The 17,392-nt window shown below is 35.7% G+C and overlaps 2 protein-coding genes across 2 annotated transcripts; one reads left to right on the top strand and one right to left on the bottom strand.

Annotated features, from left to right (window-relative positions):
• Positions 1-5,530: 5,530 nt before the first annotated feature.
• LOC111202985 (glutamate decarboxylase 1-like) lies at positions 5,531-14,845 on the top strand. The gene is made up of 10 exons (XM_048746431.1): positions 5,531-5,613; positions 5,744-5,948; positions 6,159-6,362; positions 6,438-6,652; positions 6,742-6,924; positions 12,650-12,720; positions 12,855-12,907; positions 12,999-13,174; positions 13,296-13,344; positions 14,258-14,845. Exons 1-10 carry the CDS (start codon positions 5,531-5,533, stop codon positions 14,525-14,527), a joined length of 1,509 nt encoding a protein of 502 aa, XP_048602388.1. The 3' UTR covers positions 14,528-14,845.
• Positions 14,846-15,002: 157 nt separating this feature from the next.
• LOC106352438 lies at positions 15,003-15,677 on the bottom strand. The gene has a single exon (XM_013792071.3). The coding sequence runs from the start codon at positions 15,621-15,623 to the stop codon at positions 15,126-15,128; it is 498 nt and encodes a 165-aa protein (XP_013647525.1). The 5' UTR covers positions 15,624-15,677; the 3' UTR covers positions 15,003-15,125.
• Between the last annotated feature and the right edge of the window lie 1,715 nt (positions 15,678-17,392).

Genomic DNA, 17,392 nt, shown 5'->3' on the forward strand with positions numbered 1-17,392 from the left:
TTTGATGATAATTTTCTATTTGTACGTAGTATTATATTTATAATTTTATAACTTGATGTAATTTGATGTAATTGTAATATTCATATATTAACCTACTGAATTTTTATTTTTTTATTTAAAAATGATTTAATTTTGTACAGTAGGTTTTTATGAATTATTATTAATCTTATGATATTTGGTTTTCTTGAAAATTGTATTGTAGCAGATTAATATATATTATGTATTACAATTTGTGTTTTTATTTTCAGCAAAAAGAAAAAAACAACTCATTGTAATTAATTAATTATTTTTTTTTATTTTAAGTGAAGTGGCAGATTTGTAAATAAGAAATAAATGTAATAGCTAATTGTGTAAATAAAAAGAAATATTTAATCTGCTATCTGTGTTTCCAAACAATTCTCATTTAATCTGCTATCCAAGTTTCCAAACGACAGAATCTGTAAATAAGAAAAAATACAATGACTAAATATGTAAATAAAAAAAATATTTAATCTGCTATCCTTGTTTCCAACCAACTTTCGTTTAATCTATTATCTAAGTTTCCAAACAGTACCAAAAGATACTTCAGTTTTAATAATATCTAATTTAATAATATAGATATGCATTTATAATGTTTGGGTGTTGGTCAGTGATCTTATGGATAGAGTTATATGTTTGATTTATTATTTGTTTTTGCCTAACGGTTTTTTACTTTCTTTTTTCATGTAATGTGTTAGTATGTAATATTAACTATGGTTAGGTGCCTAGGTGGAATATATATATGTTCTTTATATTTCATCAAATTTTTCATAGTCTCAAAGATGAATCGGTTTGTGATAGAGTTTCTCTCTTTTTATAGCATTATTTAAATTTATTATAATACATATGTGTGACCGGAGGCGTCACAATTTTTTAAATAAATTTAAGGTTTTTTTAATGTGAATTTTTTGAAAATTTTTGAGGACACTAGTCTAATATTTTATTTCGTTATGCTCAGGATACCCATGTGTGTGATGCATATTAGACATCGCAATAGACATGTTTACTTAGTTTCCAAAGTAACGTTTTCAACTTTTTTTGTTAAAGCTTTGTTAAGAGTGGTATAATAATAAGCACCATTGACAATTACATGAACTGATTTCTTAGGAGGTGTTATTGGTTTATATATTTTTATTGATTTAGAAATCCATATAGTATTTATAAATCTAAGTAAAATATACAAATTTTCAAATTTTCTCGGACTAGTATTTACAAATCCGGAAGTTTTTCTTCGGATTTGGGTCTTTGTATTTTTCACAAAGAAATCCATGCAAATCCATTCAAATCCATTATGAAATCAATTATATTAGTAAATCCGTATGATTGAATAACACTTGATTTGAATTAGAATTTATGAATCATTAAACGAATAACACTTGATTTGGATTAAAATTTATGAATTATTAAATGAACTAGAGATTTTTTCCGCGCTTCGCGCGGATTGTGTCTTATAAATTTATTTTATTTATAATATTATTTGTCGGTTTTTTTATTTTACATTAACTTCTTATTTTTCCAATGTTATTTTTTCTTAATTTAAATTTATATGTTTATAATTTTTCATTTTTCTTGTTGTAGATGAAGAATTATATTTTTTATTGATGGTTTTTTGTATGTGATATAAACTTTTTGATATTTTAAAATAATGTTATATATAGTACGATTAACACATTAAAGAAGAGAAACATATTCATGCACATTTTACACAGGTTTTATATGCATAATTTTAAACATTATATATGTATATATTATAAGTTTGAAACATGTAAATGTTTTCTGAAGCTAAATACTTGTTCTGAGTTTACATAACTTATCGAAAGTTTTATCCCTTTTTAAATTCAAATCACAGAAAAAATATTAAAAAGTCAGTATAGATGGGTTTTTTGGGCTTTTAAATCAACACTGAAAAATTACATGAATCAGATAACAACCGTTTTATAAACAACTGGATAAAATTTGACCGAGCCAAAGATTTTCACACAATATGTTCTTTCTTCTTCAAATTGCGAAGAGCCTATAGGCACAAGAAAAAAAATCATAATTTTTGTTTTCACTTATATAACATTTTTTCTCCTTTACACACGGAGTTTATTACACTGTTATAAGCAATGAAAAACTCTATTCATATAAGATTCACATCTATGCATTTTGACAAAGAAGAATTTTAGCCATCTTTAGTTTCAGAATGGACCAACTTCAGTCATATACACTATATTTTCTCTATGATTCAAATCTTATGATTTTAATATATGTGCAGATTTTCATATGAAAAAGCACGCACGTCATCTATCATTCAACCTATTACTTTTTTCAAAGTAAATACTATAATCCTCATTTGGTTAGCTCCACAAATTAATCTCTTTGGATCAGTTTACTAAAAAATATAGATACTAATGTTAGAAAAGAATATAAACACTATCAACAACAAATATTGGCACAAATTTAGATTTGCTGCTGAAGTTTGGATTTCTTCTCCGGCTGATCTACACTCTGTTGCAGCCTGGATCAATCAACCTCGCGTCAATGCAGATACGCATGCTACTCCAGTCATCAAGCTCTACTTTCAGTCAGCCATCTACCTGCTGTGGAAAGAGCGTAATGCTCGTGTGTTCACAGCTGTTTCCTCACCTTCATCAGTCATCCTTGCCTCTCTCGACCGTATGATGCGTGACTGTCTCCTCTCTTACCCGGCAAGTTCTTCTTTCTCTTCTTCTCTACTTCTTTTTATCTTTCTTGTATAAGACTTCCTTAAGGCTTTTTTTTACCTTGAGTTGTTGTTGGTTGTTTTTGTTTCCTTGCTGTAATAAGTTGTTTAAAAACAATAGTGTAACCTTTCAAAAATTGATAATCTTAGCATCTTACCAAAAAAACAACAAATATTGATTTATTTATGTGAATATGTATTTTATTTTAAATCATTATAGTGGACGAAGAAAGCACCATAATTTGTACAACAAATTTTCTTAGATTCACGTCATGATACTCACCATTTTATCATTTTAATTACATAATTTTACATGAGCTTCTTCACCTTCCCCGATTATTTTCTCTTTATTTATAACTACAATATAAAGTTATAAACTATATATATTATAAATTAATAATTTATTTACCCTTAAAGTTTAACGATTAAAAATAGAACATAATTCAATATAGATATATGATTCTATTAATAAATTAGTAGTTACAAATTTGAAATTTCTAGAAATATCAAAAGTTGTATGTTAGTTAATTATCTTATAAATGACATTTATTTCTAATTCTTTTTGGATGAGAATATTTTGGCTGAGGTGGATAGTCTCAAAAGCTTTGAATTTAGTCCCTTTTATATAGTAGGATAACACATGATTTCAATACATATTTTAAAATCATAGAACCAATAACACTAGATTTAGTTTGGATTTTTAAAATCTATCAAAATACACCAACCAATAACCCCACTTAGCTAATGTAGTGCAGGTCCATTGCTTTCATTATTTTAACGATCATTATATGAAAATAAATTTATATAATGTTTCTAAAAATCTTATATGCTTTAGATTTTTAGAAACATTATATAAATTTATTTTCATAGAATTTCACAATATACAAAATTTTCTACAACTTTTTCCAAATTTAACAAATTTCTCAAATTTTAGAATCAATAAAATCTATATAAATCTTACTTCCACTAACACTATAGTTAATTTTGGCATTATTCCAGTTACTAATCAGAAACATTTTGTTGACAAAAAAGTAATAAACATTTTATACTCCGTACGTATTTTGTAACTGGTACAAACGTTTTGCAACTATTTACGGAGACGGTAACAGTCGTGATGAGTTGGCTGTTCCATGTGTTGGCACATGATTTTTTGTGGACAGCTAGAACCAGCCCTACTATAGGTGATCTTATGCTTGAACTCTGATATTTTAATTGTATAGTACAGTATATAGATTATGATCATTTTGGGAATATCTTTAGTTTCCAAAACGTTGTTGGTCGTTGTTGTTATCGGTAGAGTTGTCACATGTTTAATATATTTAATTTTTTTTGTTTTGTTTTGACTAACGTTTTTTTTCTGCCTTCATGTAATATGTCAGTATGTACTATAGTGGCTATTGGTAGGTGAATATGGAATATATGTTCTGCCACATTTTTTAAAAAAAATCGTTCATCTACATATTTTCCAAAAACTATACTTGGAACATCTTTCTCTCTAAAAGTTTTAGAGGTCACAATTCACCAAGTCAAAAGATCTGAATGATGATCGCGGTAAAGCAAGCGTACAGAATAAAAATGCGGTACGATACATCTACGCTTCATGTACTATATATATAGTTATTAAAAATATGAAATTTATACAGATTGATGCAATTCGGATCAATATAATTTTTGTTTGGTTTGATTCGGTTTAATTAGTATGATTAAAAATATAAAAGGTATTTGATATTTACGTGATTTGGATCATATTAAAAATATGAAATAATATATTTTGAAAAAAAAATGTTCAGAAAATTTGGTATATATATTATATATATTTTATAAATATACAAATAGTATTCTCAAAGATATATTTATGTATGAAAGGTGTTCAAATATATATATATATATATATATATATATATATATATATATATATATATGTATGAAAGGTGTTCAAAATTTATATTGTTTGGTATCGATTTCTGGTTACGTACACATATCAAATACACTTAATTATTAAAAAATCTATTATATATTTTGAAAAACGGTTTTTCATTATAAATCACATCCATTTGAACACACTATTTTTCATGCTAGTATGTTCATATTCACATTTTTGATATCACACCACTATATTTTAATGTGTATTAAATAATCGTAACAAATACCATAAAGGAAAAATTCTTATAAACCACATCAAAATTGGAGATAAAATGAATATGTGCGTTATTTAATAGAACTAGACAAAACAAAAATTGTTCTTTTTGATGACAAATGCGTTATCTGACACAAAATCGTCCCGCACATGTGTAGTAATATTGTCAATTTGACTGGTGAAAATCTTACCTTCCACATGACTATCATGAGAATCCTATTTAATTGCAAAAAATATTTTTATGGAGTAAAAGAAAAAAATGTATTTGATATCGATAAAATTAATAAGAAAAAATTATGCTGAAAAATAAAGTTTGAAAGCACCCAAATTTATGATGCCAGAGGGCATTCAAATAAGATTGGGGTTTAATGGTTTATCATCTCATTTTATATATACTTTTATTATTTATAGTGTATATATTTCATCTTATTATTTATTTTTTGAATATATATTAAATTAAAATTTAGGCAAAAAACATATCTAACAAAAAAAAGTAAGATAACATAATAGATTACATTTTTTTCAGCATTGGTTTTTCCGAGTAAACAATGGTTACCATTCAATATCATTATATATAAAACGCATGAGGTGTTTCTCCATTTCCTCCTATCCCATTCATCAACTTCCCTCTCCTCATCATCTCGTGATATACTCTCTGTCTCATCTACGTGATGGTGCTCTCTCACGCCGCATCAAATACGGACGTCTCTCACTCCACATTCGCATCACCATACGTCCGAACTTCACTTCCCAGGTAACATATAACTAACAATAATATAACTATCTTTTTTTTTTTTGACTAAAATGATATTAAAATCTTAATCATGTAATATGTTATAAGTATGTAATTTCGATCATAATGGTGTTAAAAACATTAATATCAGGTTCAAGATGCCGGGAAACTCAATTCCGAACGAAGCTGCGTATCAGATGATGCACGACGAGCTAATGCTTGACGGCAATTCAAGGCTGAACTTAGCCTCCTTCTTGACAACTTGGATGGAGCCTGAGTGCGATAAACTCATCATGGCATCCATTAACAAAAATTACGTCGAGAAGCACGCGTACCCTATCACCACCGAACTCCAGGTATTTGATCATATAATATATATAAAAAATCTTCAAAAATCTTGGCGCCAAAGCCAATGTTTCATATAATATATCCATCCGCCCTGATTCTGCCACATCCTAGTTCACTAAGATCATTATAGTTAATCATCAATCTCGATGTCAATGTCATTTGTCAAGTGGGGTTTCACTAATTAATCTTTATTGTTTAATGTTTGATAAATAAAACAGAACCGATGTGTGAACATGATTGCAAATCTATTCAATGCTCCGTTAGGAGAGACGGAGACAGCCGTCGGAGTAGGGACCGTTGGATCATCTGAGGCCATAATGTTGGCCGGTTTGGCCTTTAAGCGAAAATGGCAGAACAAGCGTAAAGAAAAAGGCAAACCCTTCGATAAACCAAATATTGTCACCGGAGCCAATGTTGATGAAGTAATTAACGATTGTTCAAGATTAATAATCATAATCAAATTTTTGTTTTTGATCAACAACGAATCAAAATGTTAGGTGTGTTGGGAGAAATTCGCCAGGTACTTTGAGGTTGAGCTTAAAGAAGTCAAACTAAGCGAAGGATATTATGTGATGGATCCAGAGAAAGCTGTTGAGATGGTTGATGAGAACACTATATGTGTTGCGGCCATTCTTGGTTCCACTCTTAATGGAGAATTCGAAGATGTCAAACTCTTGAACGATCTCTTGGTCCTAAAGAACAAAGAAACCGGGTAATTAAATAGCTTCATGTAAATAAATTGTTTACACACTAATCAAAACAACTGACCTATGCGTCCATATATGCATGTTTTTTTTATAGTTGGGACACACCGATCCATGTGGATGCAGCAAGTGGAGGATTCATAGCACCGTTTTTGTATCCGGAACTGGAATGGGACTTTAGGTTGCCGTTGGTGAAGAGTATAAATGTGAGTGGTCACAAGTATGGACTTGTGTACGAAGGCATTGGTTGGGTGGTGTGGAGAACCAAAGAGGATTTGCCTGAGGAACTCATCTTTTTTTTTTTGCCAAAATGTGAATTACCATTTAATAGGAACGGGTTTGTAACTTATTACAAAAGATTTAGATCCAAATAGGATTTACCTTGGCAAAAAAGTAAAACAAGGTAAAGCCTATAATGTTATGCTAGTTATTAAGAGAACTGGTTAGAGCTCAGTCATAGCGAAGCCACTCCTGCATCAGAGTACCATATTGCCTTCGATTTCTCTTTGACAGAATGGCATCCCTGATAAAGCGATCCAATTGCTTGAAGATCGTTCGAGGAGAAGTGGAAATGTTGTCATGAAGCCTTTTATTTCTTTCAAACCAGATGCAGTAGATTGTTGCAAGGGCCACAAGGCGTTTGAGATACCTTGTGGTAGTTGCATCTTTGATATCCAGCCAAACTGAGAAGGCTGTCCAAGTATAGAATCCTGCTACCGTGACACCTAGTCTGGAGAGAGTAAGACGCCACAGTTCCTGGCTCCAAGAGCAGGTTAGAAAAAGATGATCCCTGCATTCAATAAAATCATCACAAAGACAGCAAGAAGTAGGAGTATTAAGACCCCAACTAGCAAGCCTAGCTCTTGTAGGAAGTCTATCAAGGTGAACAAGCCACATCAAGAAAGAATGTCTAGGCACAGAATCCTTGAACCAGACATGGCTTGTCCAAGATTTAATAGAAGCACGCTGTCTCATGTCTTCCCAAGTGGATTTGGCTGTAAATTTTTCAAATGGCACATCATTCACCAGCCAAAAGTAATTGTCACTCGGACTTTCAACGGAGGGAAGAGGGATGGTGGTGAGGTAGACTTGTAGCTGTTCTGCGGCGGGTGAACGAGCACCCGGAAGGGCCCATCCCGAGCTGTTGCATGCTTCAGACACAGAGGCAAAGAGAGGTACATTAAGCTCCCTCGGACCAGTAACCCCAAAGAGATTGATAAGTTGGCCTAGTGGTGTCCAATGGTCCCACCAAAAACTGATAGAAAGACCCGTGCCCAAGTTGGCTCTGAGATAGCGAGAAGCAAAACATCTCAAGTTCAAGACAGAGCGCCAAGTCCAAGAAGAAGCTTTCTCCACATCACAGCTCCATACATTCCCTTCCTTAATTCTATAGCTTTTAATCCATTGAGCCCAAAGGGAATTGTTATCCGCATATAACAGCCAGATTAGACGGAGGCATAGAGTCTTATTCCACCTTCCAAAGTCTCTCAAGCCCAAACCACCTTCATTTTTCGGTAGGCAAATAGTTGTCCATGAGACTTTGTAATTGACCGGGCCTGTAATACTACCACTCCAAAGAAACCGGGAACAAAGACTTTGAAGCTGTACTAAGCACCCCTTTGGGAGAATAAAAGCTGAAGCCCAAAAATTGATAGATCCATATATAACAGAGGAGATAAGCTGCTTCCTCCCTGCATATGAAAGGGCTCTAGCCGACCAGTTGGTGAAACAACCCGCTACCTTGTCCAGTAGAGGTCTATAGTCTGATATACGCAGCTTCCTATGCATCAGCGGCAACCCGAGATACCGGATAGGAAGGGAACCAAGAGTGAAACCCAGACTTGTCAAGTCAGAGGTTTCAGACTGGTTCAAACCCCCTGCATAAAGCTCTGTTTTCTCTTTGTTCATCGTCAGACCCGACCATCTTGAAAAAGCATCAAACACCTCTGAAATATTCTGAAGAGAGGACCTAGACCCATCGAAAAATACCATAATGTCGTCTGCGAACGCCAAGTGAGACACTACAGGGTCGGACGCTTTTGGGTGGTAGCCTATGGAGCCGTCTGTGTACTTAGCTCGTAGGAGCTGAGAGAACACTTCTATGCAAAGTACAAAAAGGTAGGGTGAGAGAGGATCACCTTGACGAAGACCTTTAGTACCTTTGAAATACCCACACAGCTCCCCATTTATAGCCACTGAGAACCGAGTAGTTGATATACACTGATGGATCAGATTTCTGAAAGCCGGTGGAAATTCCATAGCCTCCAAAGTATTCATGATAAACCCCCAGTTGACTGTGTCAAAGGCTTTTTTGAGATCCACCTTGAGCATACACCGTTTGGATATTGATTTCCAGTTATAACCTTTCACTAGTTCAGTCGCCAGCAACACGTTTTCCACCAGCAACCGCCCGGGGATGAAAGCAGACTGTGCATTTGAAATGAGCTGAGGCAGAACCGTCTTAAGCCTATTAGCTAGTAGCTTAGATATGACTTTGTAGACTGAATTGCAGCAAGAGATCGGTCTGAACTCCGTGATTTTGGATGCATTTGTCTTCTTTGGTACGAGAGAAATTATTGTTGCGTTCCACTGCTGAAGGAGACGTCCCGTGGTGAGGAATTCCATAACTCCATCAATCATATCATTACCAAGTGTAGACCAGTGAGCTTTGAAGAATTCTCCCGGGTAACCATCAGGGCCAGGCGCCTTACTCTTAGGTAATGAGAAAAAAGCTTCTTGAATGTCAAGTCTGGAGAAAGGGGCTGCTAGAGTTTCTATCGCAGCTGGGGAGCATTTAATACTGACCAGGGATGCAATTTCCTGAGGCGATGAAGTAGTGGGGGTTACTACCCCTCCTAGCAAATTCTTGAAGTAGGAAACCACATGATCTTTAATGGCATCCAAAGAGTGGATCACTGAACCATCCTCATCAATAAGGAGATCTATCTGGTTTTGGTCCCTGCGTGATTTGATAGCTCGATGATAGAATGCTGTGTTGGCATCACCCTCAGATGTCCATTGAATCCTTGATCTTTGACATAAAAAAGAGTTCTCGGCTTTTGCAAGCGTTGACCACTTCCGATGAGCTTCCTCTTCAGCTGCAGCAGCAGCAGGTGAAGGAGAATTGAGGGAGACCTGCTGACAAGAGATAAGGTTATCAAACGCTTCAGCCACCCTTAACTCCAGATTAGAGAAATTCTCATTACTGAATGTCCTTATTATATTCTTCAGCTCTTTTAATTTCTTGGAAATAACAAGCTGCCGAGAACCTTCAAAGTTAAGACCAGACCAACAACCCTTTATAATCTCTGCGAAGTCTGGATGGTTGTTCAGATGCGCAAAGAACTTGAAGGGACGCTTTTGTTTCGGTCGTAATTGATCAGTGAAAACGCAACATGGACTGTGATCCGAGATCCCAGGCTCTCCAAATATTCCAAGAGAATCCGGAAAAGCCAACAGCCAGTAATCATTTACCATAATTCTATCGAGCTTTTTGGAGACATGCCTGTTGGACCAAGTCATCGAATTACCGCGGAAAGGAAGATCAGAGAGACTGCTGCGTTGAATACATTCGTTAAAGTCTCGCATCCCTCTTGTAGTGGAGAAACCGTCTCCATTAGAATGTTCCAAGGAGGAGGTAATTTCATTGAAATCACCGAGAATTAACCATGGAGAGGCTGAAGTGAATAGACCACATGCTGTAGTTTCAATTTCATTCCAGAGAAGACGCCTCTCTACAGTACAATTCGATGCATACACAATAGAAACAATTATCTCAGTGGCGACCAGTGGGAGCTTAACTCGACATGTAATCATCTGAAGAGACTTTGAGATAACCGAGACTTTAACTGATGGGTGCCAAATAACCCAAATCTTCCCAAGATCTGAGAAGTCATAATTACTATCAAAAGACCAACCCGGCAAGGAACGATTTACTATATTCGCTGCTTTAACCGGCTGTACATGCGTCTCAATAAGACCTCCGAAAATAGGTTTGTTTTTCTTCATCCATTTCCTAAACCCACGCCGCTTTACAGAATCGTTGAAACCTCTAATATTCCAACCAAAAATATCCATTAAAGAGGTAAAAATTAGAGGATTAAAGGGCCTCTAGCCCTAGCCTTCGCCTTCTGTCTCTGCTTGTATCTTTTCGCAAAAACTTCAATGAATTTATCCTCAGGGTTTTCCTCTTCTTCTGTCAATGAATCCATATCCGAGGTAGAATCTCCTGATCCAGACGATTGTGACGTCAATGAGGTCTCAAAAGTACCTGAGAGATCAACACAGAGGGATCCCGTACTCAAGTCATGGACAGTGATTTTTGAGAGCTCATTTGTTGGAGTTTTCGAAGTAGAAGCAATATCCGCACGAGGAGGCTTCAGAGCTCCTAAGGGAAATTCTGATTGTCCTGCATGGTGTTCCAAGGGCGCAGCAGCAGGAAGAGAAGGAGGGTGATTGGAAGAGACCGGTGAGACGGATTTCAACACTTCTCTGTACACTGTCTTCAACTTCTTCCTTTTGGGAGTAATAGGCAGCAGACTCTTTATTGGAGCCTTGCCTTTGTCCTTAACAGGAACACCCTGCCCTCTTGGACAAGCCGAAGTTGGGTGCTTTACTGAATTACACAATGCGCAGGTTTTAGGAGCAGCCTTGCAGCGTGATATACTATGACCCACTTTCTTGCAGTAAGAACATAAAGAAGGAAGCCATGGGCTTGATACTCCAATGCGTCGGGTATCACCACTCTCAAACCTTGCATTCACAAACTTTGGTATAGGCTTCCTCGGATCAATCACAGTGTAGACCTTGGCGACCTCAATGTTTGTCAAGTTTGCAGTCGAAGGGTGCAGACAGACTGGATGGCCCACTATGCCTGCAATCTCTTGAAGGGCATCTTCGTTGAAGAACTGAAGAGGAACTCCCGTGAATTCCAACCATACAGGAACCATTTCCAGCTCAGGTTTAACCTGTTGCAAGCCTGGTGCCCATTTGGCTACAAACATTGTCTGTCCGTCAATTTGCCAAAGTGGCTGACTCAGGATTCGACGCCTCGCATTTGGACAGGGAACTCTGAGAAGAAAAGCATTTCCTTCCATTTTTGAAACTGAAATGTCTCTTCTCTGCTTGCTCCATATACCATTAACTATCGCATGAACCGCTCCGCGGGGCGGAGCCTCCTCGTAACAAAATATATACAATGAACGTATACACGCGCTGCACGCGCTGAAGACTTTTCTCTCCAACCTGAGATCCCTTTCGTTCTTCCTTCACCGTCGCTGTTCACGGCGGCGGTCCCCACCCGCCTCCATGGCAAAGAAAAAGCCCCCCAAAAACAAAGCCTCTCATCGTGTCCCCACTGGATCGACACCCTCTCGTTCTATTGCGTCGAACTCGTCGACGAAAGCTTCGACTGAGCCAGCCTCTGCCGTTGCAAATCAGACCAGTTTCGTTGCTGCTCTGCCTGAAATACCTGCTCCTCTGTCTTCTACCGCGCCCGGTGGAGCCACTGAAGTAGATCTGTTAATTTCGGTGCCTGATTCTTCTACAGCCGCCGTCGCGTCACTACCTAAAGATGTTACTGTCGAACGTGAGAATCCTTCAATGGTATCTCATCAAGCTGTTGCCGCCAATCTTCTGAGTCCAGAGACTTGCGCCAACAAAATGGAAAGCCCCAAAGCTGTGATCCTAGCTACAGTGTCAAATCCGAGTTCTGTACCTACGGTTTCTGTTGATAACAACAGAGTTCCAATTTTGGCCATCTCTGCTGTAACCGGTGGTAGCCCACCTTCATCCTCCGACTAGTTAGGTGGTTCGCAGGAACAGTTGCAACAAAGGAAGTCTTCAGCTGATATTTGGAAAGGTTTTGTAAAACCGACAAAAATAAAGCTGCAGCCGAAGGAAACTCCTTACACTTTGGAATCTGGTGAAGCTTGTGTCACTATCCCTAATGCTGTAGTGGAGAAAAATAAAAAAGCTTGGGAGTGTTTCATTCTTGGGCAGTTTTACGAGGAACTCATCTTCCACGTCAATTATCTTGGTGTAGACCAACCCACTTTTACTCTCAATTTCTCTAAAGGTAATTTACTTTGATATTGATTTCAACTAGTTATTGTTTACTTTTTTTCTTGCTATTTTTATTTTATTTAGCTGTATTTGTTTTCAGTTTTCACAAATCACTCTTCATTGATATTCATCTCTCTATAAACGTAGGTTCAAGTCAAGTCATAGCTCAATACTACCAACTTATCAGATTGGGCCACGAGGTGAGTCGGTCCACGATTACTATAACTACTATTAATCATGCTAATGCTAAGTAATTAGACATGTTTTAATAAATAAAATTGTATCAAACAGGGTTATAGAAATGTAATGGAGAATTGCAGAGAGAATATGATCGTGCTAAGGGAAGGACTTGAGAAGACAGAAAAGTTCAACATCATATCAAAAGACGAGGGAGTGCCACTTGTCGCTTTTTCCTTGAAAGATAGCAGCTCTCACACTGAGTTCGAAATCTCCCACATGCTTCGCAGGTCAATTGTCTTAACTAAGATCTCAAATGCCCTTCTTGTTTAGAAGCTTTCATTGTGATATGAGTTGTGTGTGAATATGATGTATCTATAATGAACTTCTCTATAAATATGTAACATGTAGGTACGGATGGATAGTGCCAGCATATACAATGCCTCCAAACGCACAGCACATAACTTGTTAGGATTTAAACCTTTTCCTAGTGCTTTAAACTTAGATTGAAATCAATATCAAAAGCTCTTCCCTTTATACACTCAAAGAAAACTGTTTCTCAAGAACAACTATAGAGATTACAACCAATGATTAACACAAAAACCCTAACACTCGTAATTGCTTAATCTCTTGTTATCTCTCTCTTATGCTCTTGCTCTGTCTCTCGGATGATTTCTTTTTTTTTAGGATGATTCTAAAGCCACGACCCCCTCCTCTATTTATAACATGATCACCATCTTAACTTTCCTAATCCATGTTGTCTTTGTAAAGACTTTCACCGACTTCAACTAACGTAAAGTTTCTTTTTTTTATGCAGGATATCTTGTTGGGCTTCGAAGGATTTGGCCCAATAACTCACAATCTCCACCTTTGGGCCCAATCTTCTCATCGTCTCCTTTTCTTCGATAATACCGTAGACGCTTTCAAGCTTCCATCTCCTTCTAGCACTTGCAATCAAACCTGGATTGCTCTGATACCACTTGTTAGGATTTAAACCTTTTCCTAGTGCTTTAAACTTAGATTGAAATCAATATCAAAAGCTCTTCCCTTTATACACTCAAAGAAAACTGTTTCTCAAGAACAACTATAGAGATTACAACCAATGATTAACACAAAAACCCTAACACTCGTAATTGCTTAATCTCTTGTTATCTCTCTCTTATGCTCTTGCTCTGTCTCTCGGATGATTTCTTTTTTTTTAGGATGATTCTAAAGCCACGACCCCCTCCTCTATTTATAACATGATCACCATCTTAACTTTCCTAATCCATGTTGTCTTTGTAAAGACTTTCACGACTTCAACTAACGTAAAGTTTCTTTTTTTTATGCAGGATATCTTGTTGGGCTTCGAAGGATTTGGCCCAATAACTCACATAACTGTTCTTCGAGTGGTCATCAGAGAAGATTTCTCAAGAACACTCGCAGAGAGACTTGTGATTGATATTGACAAAGTGATGCGTGAGCTCGATGAGCTTCCTTCGCGAGTAGTCCACAAAATTTCGCTAGGAGAGGAGAAGAGTGAAGCTAATGGTGATAAATTGAGAGTGACTGTGAAGAAAAGCGATATGGAGATGCCGAGAGAGATCATCAATGACTGGAAGAAGTTGGTTTCCGACAGGAAGAAGACAAATGGTATCTGTTAATTTAGTACTAGTGAAATGTCTGAACTGCTTTATTAATAATGCAACTGCATTGATTCGGAGATTTGAAGTTTTTTCCTTTCTTGTTGTTGAACTAAGTGTTTTTTATTTGATTAACTTGTAATGTCTTTTGATATTATTGCAGCATTATGAAAAAAGTTTGTGTTATTTGTTACCTATTGCTTATAGAATTAAGAAAATTAGTAATCTCATTGTTCTTTTTTTTTTTGAAAAAATATTCCGTTAGCTGGTAGGATAACGTAACATAAGAAAATGGGTGATAACTTTTTATAAAAGTGTTTAATTCTGATAAACCAAACTGAAAATTAACCAAAGAATAAAAGTTAGACAAATGAAATAAAATTTTCTCTAAATGTAAAGTATGCTTCATTTCTTAAGAGAAAACACTCCAAAAAAAAAAGAAAACACTGATATCATTATTAAGAAGGGCTAACTTTATTTTCTTGAATGCACGAAATGTTAGCAAAAAAAAAAACCTTTATTTTCTTGAAGACCAACATGGAGAAGCATAATTAAAAAGGAAAAATATAAAACCAACTAAGAACTCATTATTCATAATTCTGATATCTAACTAAAGCCCCTAAGCTGGCGAGGGAGCAGATGGAGTAGATCCAGCTTTGGTGGCGCAATGTAGCTTAACAAAGTAGTCAAAGAAAGGGTTATGGTAAGCTCCAAAAACAGTCTTGTCACAGTCTACATCCATCTTCTGTATCGAAGCACAACAATCCGATCCAATAACAGGTTTGTGGGTGAAGAAAGCTTTCTGGATATCCGCCATACATGTTTTTACATCCTTGCAATCAGACAAGCACTTGGCGACTACCGGTGGTGGATGGAATGGAACAGGGTGGAAAGGGTGGTTGTATCCGGCGGGGAGTGGCGGAAAGGCCTTTCCGCCAGCACATGGGAACGTCCACTGTGGCGGCTTAGGGTGAAAGTAAGGGTAGGAATGGTAATGCCACCATTCGAGCTTTTCGCTACGCAGTGATGGCATTGACTCCATATCACTTGCTGTGACTTGAGATGTGACATAGCATGAGAAGAGTATAATAGCAACAAGCATCGCGAGATTCTTCATTTTTCTTTGGATTCTTGGGAGCTTTTATGAGGTTTGGATATGTGAAATGTGAAAATGATGTATGCGTTATATAGGTGTTATAATTAGGGTTTTTAGATTACAACTTTGTGTGCTGTGATAAGTTCGAATGATGTATCTTATTGGCATATTCTCTGATTGACTCGGCTATTTCTCTTTGACGACGTGATGTTTGTTATGATTCTCTGATCATTTTTCGCAACAATTAGTGTACTACATTTAAGATTGAGAAAATTACACTAAAGGATACTTTTATTGACAAAACTTCCATTTAGTGACAAAGTTGTCAAAAAGGTAGTTATATACGAATGATTTTTTAATTATTAGTATTCACTTAGCGACCAAAAATCATGAAATTTTGGGAAGATCTTCGTGGCACACAAAACTCAGTGGAGAAAATCACGAGTGGCAACACAATTTGACAGATTCAAGGGAAATGTTGGATGAGAATCATTATTGTCTAGTACATGTATCTCGTTTATTTATTATTATTGCTTTTGGTCTTGGTACATATTTTAAAAGTTTAAAACTTCTTAATCTTACAAAAGGTATGCACAACATGAATTGTTTTATAAGATCGTCTACCCTTTTTCAAGAGATTTTCGCACTGAATCTCACAGCATACAAATTGGTACGCAGCAGTAATCAGAATGTTAAATTGAAAAAAAAACGTCTAAATATGACTCCAGTAGAAAGTTTAATTAAATAGGTGTATTTAAAGTCGTTTATATGGAGATGGTTGCTGTTAGATAGTAGAATGAAACATTTAACTGATGATGCATGCATAAGATGCAAGAACCACATAAAGTGTTGATGCATGCTCAACATTCTGTGACTACGATAACCTAATTAATGGAAACTCGTTATAGCGACATTCATAATACGTTCCATGTTTGTGATTTTAGTAGAACAATACTTAGGTTCACCTCTATGGTGAATGGTTAAATTCACTTCACCATTTATAACCAACCAAAATGTCATGTATGATTAATTAAAAAAAGTAATAAAATTAAAAAATAAATGACTCAGAAAAACAACACCGATATTAAAATCGTCCGTAAAAACCAAAATTCTAAAAATCAAAAATATAAACCCTAAACTTTAAACCCCAAATCATAAACCCTAAACTTCAAATCCTAAACCCTAAACCCAATACCCTAAATCGTAAACTCTAAACCCAAAACCCTAAATCCTAAACTCTAAACCCAAAATCATAAACCCTAAATCCCAAAACTCTAACCCTAAATCCTAAATCCTAAATTCTAAACCCAAAACACAACCCTAAATTAATCCCTAAACTCATTACTTGATCAGGGTTCGGGTTTATGGTTTAGAGTTTTGGGTTTAGGGTTTAGAATTTAAGGTTTAGAGTTTAGGATTGATGGTTTAGGGTTTATGGTTTAGGGTTTTGGGTTTAGAATTTAGAATTTTAGGTTTAGAGTTTAGGATTTAGGGTTTATGGTTTAGAGTTTTGGGTTTTAGGTTTAGAAATTAGGGTTTAGAATTTAAGATTTAGAGTTTAGAATTTGAGGTTTAGGGTTAAGATATTAGATTTTTAGAATTTCGGGTTTTGTAGACGGCGTTAACGTCGGTGTTTTGTTTTCAGCAATCTTTTTTAAATTTTATTGTCTTTTTAACTAATCCTACATGGCAATTTGGTTGGTTATAAAAGGTGAGGTGAATTTAACCATTCACCATAGGGGTGAACCCAAGTATTGTTCGTGATTTTAGTAAGATGTTTTGAAAAATGC

The sequence above is a fragment of the Brassica napus genome, chromosome C2 (assembly GCF_020379485.1).
Source record: "Brassica napus cultivar Da-Ae chromosome C2, Da-Ae, whole genome shotgun sequence".
In the NCBI taxonomy this organism is placed as follows: Eukaryota; Viridiplantae; Streptophyta; class Magnoliopsida; order Brassicales; family Brassicaceae; genus Brassica; species Brassica napus.